The following is an 11,419-nucleotide window of genomic DNA, read 5'->3' on the forward strand; positions in this document are numbered from 1 at the left end:
TCAGTCGGGAGATGGGAGAAATTTGTAGAAAGTTAACCATCTCTGCAGCCCTCCATGAGTCGGGGCTTTATGGCAAAGTTGCCCGACGGAAGTCTCTCCTCAGTGCAAGACACATAAAAGCCAGCATGGTGTTTGCTAAAAAACACCTGAAGGACTCCAAGATGGTGAGAAATAAGATTCTCTGGTCTGATGAGGCCAAGATAGAACTTTTTGGCTTTAATTCTAAGCGGTATGTGTGGAGAAAACCAGGCACTGCTCATCCCCTGTCCAATACAGTCCCAACAGTGAAGCATGGTGGTTGCAGCATCATGCTGTGGGGGTGTTTTTCAGCTGCAGGGACAGGACGACTGGTTGCAATTGAGAGAAAGATGAATGCGGCCAAGTACAGGGATATCCTGGACGAAAACCTTCTCAAGAGTGCTCTGGATCTCAGACTGGGCTGAAGATTTACTTTCCAACAAGACAATGACCCTAAGCACACAGCTAAAATAACAAAGGAGTGGCTTCACAACAAGTCTGTGACTGTTTTTGAATGGCCCAGCCAGAGCCCTGACTTAAACCCAATTGAGCATCTCTGGAGAGACCTAAAAATGGCTGTCCACCAACGTTTACCATCCAACCTGACAGAACTGGAGAGGATCTGCAAGGAGAAATGGCAGCGGATCCCCAAATCCAGGTGTGAACAGCATCGTGGACAACCCCTCACACACACACACACCTGTCACACACACTCTTCACCCTCATGCCATCAGGAAAGCGGTTTTGAAGCATTTGGGCCTCACATCCAGACTTTGCAACAGTTTATTCTCTTAGGCCATCAGGCTTCTAAACACAGACCTGAACTGAAACTCATACACACACACACACACACACACACACACACACACACACACACACACACCCAACTGTGTGACTGATCTGTACAACCCAGACTCAACACACACTCGTACTTGCTTCACACATCCATGTCTCAGCACCACCCATATATCAATTCATTATTACAAACTGTTTTACATGCTGTTTACATGCTGTTTTGCACATCTTTTTGACTGCTGCTATTGCTGTTTTGCACAAACCCTTTTGTTTACATGTTTAGTTATAAGGTTCACTCCTGTACTCGGTTCTCTCCACACACTGCACTGTATAATATACAGTAGGTTTACTGGCGGCGCTAATTTGTGTTTTGTGCATTTGTCCTACACTGTCTTGTTGTCTTTGTTTTGTGTTTGCACCAGGTTGCACACGATGCACTTTATGTGGCGAGGACACTTACAAGTCCTTAGCTTTGTGTTTTCTGTTATGCAGCTTTATGTTGTTAAATGTAGCACCAGGGTTCTGGATGAACATTGTCTAATTACTCAGTGTACTGTGTCAGCTATATATGGCTGAAATGACAACAAAAGCTTCTTGACTTGATGGACCAGAGAGTGAAGGAAAAGCAGCCAACAAGTACTTATGAGACTGAGGTGAGTGAGAAAATGCTTAGAGTGTGTAAAGCTGTCATCAAAGCGAAAGGTGGTTATTTGATAAAAATCGAAAATATAAAACATTTTCAGTGTTATTTACGCCTTTTGTTGACTAAATAATAATGTGTTCTGTCATAGTTTGGATAGTTAGTCTTCAATATTAATGTGGAATGTTGAAAACAAATAAATAAAGAACCTATTTAATAGGATGTGTCTAAATGTATAAATATATTAAATATTAATAGTTTATATGTACATTTCTCTTTTTTTTTTTTTTTTTTTTTTTTTTTACACAGGCACTCAATTAGACGCCTAAATCACTAAGTGAGGACCCCAATAAAGTCTCGCGCTCGCTTCTCAGCTCGTTCTTTCCTTCCTCCCTGTTTACTGGTGTTTACAATGAAGGTTCCGGATGGAGGTTAGTGGTCCAAATATGTCTTTAGAAACTTTTCTTCTTTAACATTGCAATTGTTTGGCTGCTTTTATAGATATTGAGTGTAAATTCGAGTATAATTTGAGTTTTGTTTTTTGAGTGTGTTAACGGTTAGAAAGCCGCGTGGTTTGTTTTCCAAGATGGCGTCCACCTCATGGCTTTCAGTTTATCCACTTTATTAGTTTTTAGTAACAATTTATTTTCTCTTCTTTTGCAGACATGGTCCTGGAATCCAGACGTGCTGTTAATGGTTGGTCATTTTCTTCTCTAGTTTGAGCTTGTTTTGAATGTGAACATGTGCTGATGATTCACTAGACTAGAGTCTCTGAATACAACATGAAGTTCTTCACAGTAACCTGAACATGTTTGGGATTGATGTGATGATGCATTTTGTACTTTTAATCAAGATATTAAAGGTGCACGTTTTTTTGCAGGTATATTAGAATGGTCTTGGGATAACACCTAGTTGTTTTTCCTCCCTGGTAAGTGCCTTACGTTTATTACAGTATATTTGCACTTAATATTTGGATCATTGCATCTATTTGCATCTATTCTTGAGCATAATAATATGCACATATATGTGCAGCAAATAAATATAAAGGCTCTGGGCAGTGTTAAAATGCAAGTACAAATAAACCCAAAAATAGGCCACATCTCCTGCTTGCAATTTTTTTTTTTTTATAAAAATAACAAAGGGGTCTATGTAGATAGATTTTACATGCCATTTTGTTTAAAGCTTTCTTGTGCTGTTATCTATTTTGCAATAGCATTATACAACTAAATTGGTGCACACACATCGATGAATGTGCAGAAGCCTCCTTGAATTTGGATATTTTCCTCATATTCCCTGAAACTTGATTCTTCTGAGCACCACAGTAACTTGCTAAATGATCTCCTTTTTTAATGAATTAATCTACAATTCATTACCTTTTATCATTTTCTAGTTGTTGAACGACCAACAATCGTGTTGCTTCCTGCTCTCACATGAAGGCATCAGATCCCTGATCAGATTTGGTTTGTATAATAAATACTGTATTCTGTAATTTGTAGTATGTGTAATGATGATTCAATAGACTAGAGTCTCTGAGAACATGATGTTTCTTTAAATCACACTGAACACATCCTCATGTATAAGAGGTGATTTATTGGTTGAGTTTAGATGATTTATAGTTTGTGTATATCTCTACCCTTAGGGCTGGTGTGTAGGACTGGGGGTTTCACCAGGATGGGTGTTTTGTACCCCAAGTGCAAATGATTTTCAGTAAGTATTGTAAAGCAGATCAGACTTTTATTGACGTGTTGATGATGATTTGCCTTTTACGGTTCTACTGAAAGAGAATGAGGTTTACTCGCAGCGCACTGAAACACGATCGTGAGCTGCAGCTCGCAGCACTGTGTCACTGTAGAAGAGTCATTTTTATTTTTTATTTTCAGGGTTCAGTCACTGCACCGGTGGAGCGCGAGCTGCAACGCAGACATGATTTACCTTCGTGAGGAGTTGTGAAATGTAATTGCTTTTAAAAATTTTATTCAAATAAATGTAAAAAAACAAATCTGCTCTTGGGATTTTTAGAATTGTTTTTTTTTTTTTTTACCCCCTGGTCAGTGTTAAAATGTGTGAGCTGCTGAGCAAGTACACAAACTAAAACATCATATAAAACTACGTTTGCAAAATTAAATGAGTTTTCAGGACTGGAAACTTTCAATGGGACTAAACTGGGAATTTACAATATGACAAGTTGGCCTATAACAAGGAAAATGTACTTAAAAAAAATTTATTTTGCAGAAGAATTTAGGATCAAACGGCCAGATTTATTGCCAAATTTCTACTCTGAATCCACACACCCCTGGATGCACTGTGCATTTCTTGAATCCTGCACATAAAATAGGGTTTTTCTTGTTGAATATTTTAGTAAATGACATAATTACATTAGAATCTTGTTTAATGCTTTCTTGTGCTGTCGGCTATTTTGCAACAATGATACAAACAAAAGTTAATTTAATTTTTTTGCCTGCATGTCTGCTTATGACCAAACAAAATGTTTGCATATTTAGTTTATTTAAATTTTCCTAAACTTGTAATAAATTCTCAAATTTCTTAGTTCTTTGATTTTTGAAATCCCCCAGCTGAAGTGCCCATGGAAAGTTTCTAGGAATTTGACATTTTTTTCCCCCACTGTGCTCTCGTGCATAGAGATCACATTGTGTGGAAGCCACCTTGAAGTTGAATATTTTCCCCATATTCCCTGAAGCTTTATTCCTCTTAGCAAATTACTGTGCTGCTCAATTATCTCCTAGTTTACTTTTTAATGTATTGATCTACAATTCATTACTTTTTATCCTTTTCTAGTTATGTTGAACCTCCAGTCTGCCAATCAAGTTGCTTCCTGCTCTCACATGAAGGCATCAGATCCTGATCAGATTTGGTTTGTATAATAAATACTGTCTTCTGTAATTTGTAGTATGTGTAATGATGATTCAATAGACTAGAGTCTCTGAGAACATGATGTTTCTTTAAATCACACTGAACACATCCTCATGTATAAGAGGTGATTTATTGGTTGAGTTTAGATGATTTATAGTTTGTGTATCTCTCTACCCTTAGGGCTGGTGTGTAGGACTGGGGGTTTCACCAGGATGGGTGTTTTGTACCCCAAGTGCAAATGATTTTCAGTAAGTATTGTAAAGCAGATCAGACTTTTATTGACGTGTTGATGATGATTTGCCTTTTACGGTTCTACTGAAAGAGAATGAGGTTTACTCGCAGCGCACTGAAACACGATCGTGAGCTGTGGCTCGCAGCACTGTGTCACTGTAGAAGAGTCATTTTTATTTATTTTTTTATTTTCAGGATTCAGTCACTGCACCGGTGGAGCGCGAGCTGTAACGCAGACATGATTTACCTTTGTGTTGTGAAATGTAATTGCTTACAATTTGATACCAAATAAAGATTGTTTAATATTCTATTGTGCTTTTAAGAATTATTTCCACCCCAAGTCTTTATATACAATCATATTTGGTTTTATATTAAACACCTGTCTAAGCTGCTGGTGTTTCACATGCTTCCTGTTGGTGCAAATATTTATTGAGCAACTCTTAATTTTTCCTTTCCTGGAGTTTTCTTTTCCCATCAATGTTTTGACTTCCTGTTCCACCTGTTGGGTTGCTTATAGGATAATGCCTGTAAATATGAACCTCTCTACTCTAAATGCTACTTAATTTGAGGTTGTAAATGCAGGAACCCTGCATTTTCTTTTAAAGCTGTTCTAGGGTTCCTACAGAGCTCAACCCCTACACTAATTAACAGTTGTATCTGTGTGATGCGTCTTATCGGGTCTAACCTGAACCCAAACCATGTTCCTTAATTCTTGTGGTAAAGTTGCATTAAAGCACGTTAAGAAAATTCATCCAGCCAACAGTATTGCTGGAGTTGATGATGCTGGCTTGTTTACAGAACAGTTAAACAAGGTGTATCAGGGTTACAGTTTAGTTGTGTTAAAGGCTTAGCAGTGGCAGCATTGTGGCGCTGGGATTTGAACCCATGACCCTCTGGAACATTTATTATTACTATTTTTTTTTTTTTTACAGCTTCTGTAAAAACGGGTTTCTACCCTGTTAAAGCAAAAATACAATCAAAGCGGTAGCTGTTTAAGTTTTGGTCTTTTATTATGAAAAACGAGGACTCTAGCCCGCAAATATTGGTAAGACTTCCGTATCCGGTCTATGCTTTCAAATATTCAGGTTTTTACGTATAGCATAATTTGTAATTTTGTCAATTTTGAATAACTATTCTGTAATGTAATTGTGTAATACTCTGAGCTTTACCATAGTATGTGAACCTCCTACTTGCAAATTCATTTGGACTGCGTTTTACGTCACTGTCGTGTTCGTAGCAGCGAGTTGTTAAATCGATTCTATTCAACGAATCGGGTGTTTTCAGTCGAATCACAGAAAAGAGTCGACTCTCCTCTCATAAGGCTTATGACCAGTTTATTACGCGGTATTATCACCAATTCTCAATTTTTCTTTCATGATTATGGCTTAAAGTTTTATGCAATGATCTTCCACCTCAAATGCATCAAATACCATTTATTTGACTCGAATTCCTGTAAACAAACAGAAAGCGACTTAGTCTCGGGAAATTTACTAACGACTCAATGAAATAGTGAATAAATCGCCTTGCAACAATGACGTTTTTATTTCGTTCAATTAATCAATCGATCAGTCAATTGATGCAATCGGCTCATGCGAATCACCTAAAACAATCGGGTTAAAGAACCGACTCTTTCGGCTCGTGTGATGCTAACATTGTAGCTAGTCGTCTCTCGCTCCAGGTAGGACAGAGTGTAACTGAGGTAGGCAGCTAAATAAACCCTGTCACTTAATATTATTTATTTAATTCGCAAGGTTTTATAATTGTTAATTGGTAGGTTAGTTAATGGATATTTATAATTTGCCAATATTTTCTCGATAAGCATCGAACTTCCACAGACGCTGTAGTGTAAACAGTCAACATGGCTGAAATGAGACCTTATTAGTGCTATTTTTTGGTTCAGAATTCGCAAGAATTGCACGTAAGTTAGGCTACAAAGTGAATTTATTGTTTTTAGATGTTTATTTTGGGTCATGTATTAGATAAGACGTGTTTTGAATTGTTTTTTTGGGAAGCGGGTGTGTCCCAAATCAGTTGGACGACGTCTGAGAACAAAGCCCAGGTGTGGTCTAATGCATTAGTAATGCATTCAAGTCGAAAGAAAAAAAGCTTTAGAATGTGTATAAGATGATTTCCACAGCATATAGAGATGTTTAAAGAGTGTAGGATTAGACTAAGGCCATTCTATAGTAATAAATACTGTTATTAAATTAATACATTTGGTTTATTTGGCGAAAGAGAAGAAAGAAAAGCCATGTCTGGTGTCGTAGGACGAGTTTGGGCATGGATCAACCCCGGGAACTTGTATCGCCCTTGGGGTACTAAACCCAAAAGCGAGAAAAGTGTGACACCTGAAGTCCAGGAGAAAAGCCGATGGCGTCTGGGAGGGTTAACGTCCTGGGTTTGGGGTGGCTGGAGAAACCAAAATGACGAGAAACCCCCAACTGAGGAATACTGGGAAGCTCAGGAGGAACTTCTGAAACCTTTAGAAGTGGAAGATCTAAATGCTGAGCGACCCGTGACGCCTCCTCCGCCACGGTGGTGGAGACGGATAATCAGTCCTGTGTTTTATTTATGGCCGACGTCCTTCAAGTTCAGAGGACGCGGCGAGAGCACCTGGAACGAAGGATCGTGGGACCCTGACGCGAAAGACACCGATTTTTCCGATTACGACACCCCACCCCCGTCTCCTGTTCCGTTTTCCCAAAGGTCATCTACCTTTAGCTTTTTTGCTCAGTCCTGGTCTGGGGAAATCGTCTCCGAGCATTATGAGATCTGTTTCAATTTCCTTCGCCACCTTTTTGATCTGTTTGTAGTCGGGTTTCTGTGGACCGTTTCGCCCCCCGTCAAGTTTGTCCTGGACGTCCTGGGTGTTCAAGGCACACTGAAGCTCTGGCTCCACGGCATGGCCATGTTCCTCGTGTCCTCTGTGGGAATGGCCGGGTTGCTGTGGTTGGTTCAGGAGTACTTGCCTCAGTTCGCCCTGGTGTATGGAATCGTCCAGGCGCTGGTCATTTCCGTCAGCGTTCGCCAGAGCGTGATTTTGGGGACCGGAGAAGACGAGAAACAAGACGAGGACAGCGAGGACGAAACGGAAAATGCTTTGGCGCACACCGAGAGCAGCAGCAAGAGTGTCGATGTCTCTTGAAGGGAAAGGTTTTCGAGGGTAGGTGCCTTCTCACATCCTTTTTTTTTTTTTTTTTTTTTTTTTGTAGGAATATATTCTTCAACGCTCAACATACCGGCATACAAATTCCATTTGACCGTCACAGAGCTGCGAGGCGAAATCATCCAGAGCTCCTTCAAGAGCTTTACGCAGTCTTGAACCTATAATTGTCGCGGATTTAAAAGGGAATGGAAGATGTCTGATTAAACCACGAGACCACAATCTTCTGTCTGTGGACCACATTATCGTTCCTTTCTTTACTGGGGGTGGGTGCGGGTGGGTCTGTAGCAGGAAAAGGTCCTGGTGACTACCAATATTATTGTGGAGATATTTATTATGCCTCCAAACGTTGGATCAGTTTTATTCTGCACCTCACAGACAAATAAGGGGTTACTTTTTAAGAGCCTTGGTGGATGAATTAGGCCACGGTAATAACTAGGGGGAATATTAGTTTGAAAGCCAACCTTTATAATCAGATATAATATGAGAAACATATTTAGATCCAAACGTGCGGGTGGGCCGATTAATTGGCGAGTTTGCGGGGCCCTGGATATGGTGCAAGAACATTAAGTGCATCGTAATACAGACATTGATCTGCACTGTGACTGCAATCAAATTCGTTAGCACAATTTGGCGTATTCCGTTTGGTTTCCTGGGCAACCAAGGCACGAGATTTATCACCCACAGAGTCATGAATGTGTTGCCAGATTGATACATTTGGATTTGGCACATTTTTTTCCTCATTCCATCTGCTTTCTTTTTTCTTTTCCACTCAAGCAACTTAAAAAAACCTAGAAATTATAGGGATGGTGAAGTCTAACTACCAATCAGATAGTCCTGGTGGCGTCTCTTCGGGGGTCCACGTAGTCCGACGCCAAACCAATTTGTCTCCATGCTGGAAGATTTACTGCATGAAGCGCAATAATCCTGCAGCCACCGTAGAGCCACGCTGACATTTTCCACATGCCATGATACCAGTCTGCACTCACAACAACTGCCGCACCGGGTAGTCCATTAAAGGACAAAGCAGTCGAAGCAGGAAAAAAAAAACATTTCTGAAATGCGCCCCCTATTGTGCAATCAAAATTATGCGCATTTGTATTTTTTTCTGCAATAATACTTTTATTGATGAATTTATTTATTTAAATTAAAAAATGCAATACCATTTTTTTTTTTATTTTTTTTTAATTTTTTTTTATCCACTATAAAAAATGTGCAACTGGAAGCTTTGGTCACTAAAACAAAGTAAGTTTGTTTTGTAAGTGCAAACATTTCTTTTCCTAAAATAGGTTTAACGCCCCCTTTTGTTTTCCAGGCCACGAGGAGACACTACAAACCGACCACTCGAGCACAGAAGTCAAAGATCTTACCAGCACCTCCTTTTTTTTTTCTTCTGTCTCGTACAGTTTCATTCACACATGGACCAGAGAGCAAAACTAAAAGCAACACCGATTTTCCATTTATTTTTAATAGACTTTTTGGACAGAACAGTAGTGCATTTGAAGGAGATGCTTCATCTGTTTTTCTTTTTTTGGAGTACAGAATGCACCGTAAAAAGCACTTTTTAAATACGCACGACTGGACAGACTCTTCTGTGATGCGTTGTGTTTATCACATAAGGTCAGGACTTCAGCCATGCAGCTGATTGGTTTTAACCTCTGGAGAGAACTGGGAAAGATTTGACTTCATATCACCACCAGCTTTTAGAGATTTCTTTTTAAAATACTTTCGCCAGCTTCGAGACTTTATTCACAGTATTTCTTCTTCACTACATGTCTAATTAGACTGGCGATGTTTTTTACTCAATGTTAATGGAAGGGGTTTTTGTTTATAGGGGCAACATCATTAGGTCTCTATTGAGAAAGTGGACTTGCGTTTGACTCTGTGGTACACACCAGCCTGGACCTGTCTGCATTATTATATTGAACTGTTGGTTTTATTCCCGTGAACATTTCCACTATTCTATATAAGGTATTTAATGTGTCCATTTTATCAGTGGGGTTTTTGTGTATTAATCTTAAGGTTCTATTTTTTTCCCCTCTCCCCCCAAAGTTGTTTCTTTTCATAATTTTAACTCATTTTTGAATATTTACTATTTTATTCGAAGAATATTTCAGACACACGTGCCTCCATTCAGCCCATTAGGGTTTGTTTTTAGCCATGTTCCACACTAACACTACATTTTGTTTTCTTTCCCCTCGTCCTTTCCTCTGACGGGAATTTCGGAGCACGATCAGTGCTTTTAAAAATAATATAAAAGTTTTTAAGCATATCTTAAGCAGAATATATTTGTTCTTGTCCATGCCTAGGGAATGCACTTTAAGATTCTATTTTAGTCATGTTTTATGCATTTGCACCGTTTAAGTGCAGGATCGCTTTAACGCGTCGATCCGCGTGATCCAGGAACGAGCGATACGCCCTTTTCCGAGAGGAGCAGTGAAGAGATGCGTGAGCTAAAACCGAGATCTTTTGAAGTTTTTGGACAAATCACTGATCAGTACATTGAGCCTGAAATATTTGGTGAAATAAATAGTTTTTCTCAAGCAGACTTTGTGTGTTGGATGTTGTGGTTTCTTCATTATCATCATCAGAAGGGCTGCTTTCAGGTGCTGGAGCTTGTAAGATATATTGAAGAGAATATCCCGATCAGCAATAACATCAACACCACTGTCAGTAACGAATCGCATTAATAATCTCATTACAATGGCAACACATGGGTGGGATTTATTATGTGTACTATAAATATATTATATATATATTTTGGGTTGTCGATCGATTAAAACTTAAACGCACATTTTTATCTGTTCTACCCCAAATTTAGACTTTTCACATTATGTACATGGTACAAATATTGATGCTTTATATTTATAATATATGCAAATATTGATGCTTAATGCAAATGTGTAATGATTAGTGAACCCAAACTCAACACGGAGCACAAAATATTCCTGTAAATGTTTGAAAGTAATCCTGGTCTTTAAAGTGATGTAAATCATCAGGACACCAATGGGAAATTTAGCTTTTTTTTATGTTTCCACACGGACGGCTTTAATTGCCGGATTTGTGCGTCATGGCGGATTTTGGTGCTCGAATTGAATTAAAAATTAAAAATTAATTTTCAGTAATTATATATATATATCTCAGAGTAAAGAAAGGAAGTTGTAAATAAATGTTATTAACGCGTTAATTTTGACAGCAATAATATTTAAAAACAATTTTTTACCTCTACATCGCAATATACAGGACTAAAGTCTTGGTGCCAGACACCAGAGCACACCTACAGAAATTTTTGGGAAATCCAAGATTTAGACTCATTGTGTATTTTCCCTTGTGCCACTTAAACAACCATCAGGCAGGTGGTTTCAATGTTACAGCTGATTGGTGTAAATTGAGGGTCATTTAAATGGCAGACGCCCCTCATCCAGAGCGACTTACAAATTCTCATGTTTATACACAAACACTTACAGCTTGGTGGTGGTAGGATTTGAACTTCCCGTCCAACACCTTACCACGTCCTGCATTTGGTTCCATTTAGGCTTCAGGTACAAGCAGTAAATGTGTGTGTGTGTGTAAACTGTAGCTCTGTGTGTACTGTAAACGATAGAATTTCATTCCATAAGACAAAAAAAAACAATTCGATGTGTCAGAACAATAGATTCCAGACGTATTATTAATGTATTATTCTACACGGGTCGTCTGCT

General features: G+C 38.8%; 1 protein-coding gene, 1 long non-coding RNA gene and 2 other non-coding genes across 5 annotated transcripts; all 4 read left to right on the forward strand.

The window, feature by feature from the left end:
• Window positions 1-661: 661 nt before the first annotated feature.
• On the forward strand, window positions 662-4,863 carry LOC124381812. Its single transcript, XR_006924929.1, has 11 exons — window positions 662-676; window positions 1,306-1,466; window positions 1,763-1,884; window positions 2,117-2,149; window positions 2,334-2,381; window positions 2,844-2,913; window positions 3,093-3,160; window positions 3,334-3,406; window positions 4,250-4,325; window positions 4,505-4,572; window positions 4,751-4,863. It is a non-coding gene; the product is annotated as an uncharacterized LOC124381812 (long non-coding RNA).
• Window positions 2,954-3,018, forward strand: LOC124382305. The gene has a single exon (XR_006925014.1). It is a non-coding gene; the product is annotated as a small nucleolar RNA SNORD52 (small nucleolar RNA).
• LOC124382306 lies at window positions 4,366-4,430 on the forward strand. The gene has a single exon (XR_006925015.1). It is a non-coding gene; the product is annotated as a small nucleolar RNA SNORD52 (small nucleolar RNA).
• Window positions 4,864-6,179: 1,316 nt separating the features above from the next.
• Window positions 6,180-10,266, forward strand: c29h6orf47 (chromosome 29 C6orf47 homolog). 2 transcript variants are annotated; one of them, XM_046843984.1, is made up of 3 exons: window positions 6,180-6,254; window positions 6,791-7,718; window positions 9,034-10,266. In XM_046843984.1, exon 2 carries the CDS (start codon window positions 6,807-6,809, stop codon window positions 7,698-7,700), a length of 894 nt encoding a protein of 297 aa, XP_046699940.1. In that variant the 5' UTR covers window positions 6,180-6,254; window positions 6,791-6,806; the 3' UTR covers window positions 7,701-7,718; window positions 9,034-10,266. The 2 variants fall into 2 exon arrangements, with proteins under 2 accessions (XP_046699940.1, XP_046699941.1); XM_046843985.1 differs by having other exon boundaries at window positions 6,190-6,254; window positions 6,796-7,718.
• Window positions 10,267-11,419: the final 1,153 nt, after the last annotated feature.

Source organism: Silurus meridionalis, chromosome 29 (assembly GCF_014805685.1).
Source record: "Silurus meridionalis isolate SWU-2019-XX chromosome 29, ASM1480568v1, whole genome shotgun sequence".
NCBI lineage: Eukaryota > Metazoa > Chordata > Actinopteri > Siluriformes > Siluridae > Silurus > Silurus meridionalis.

Coding starts and splice junctions, on each gene's coding strand:
- c29h6orf47 (XM_046843984.1), top strand. CDS start 6,807: ATGTCTGGTGTCGTAGGACGAGTTTGGGCATGGATCAACCCCGGGAAC.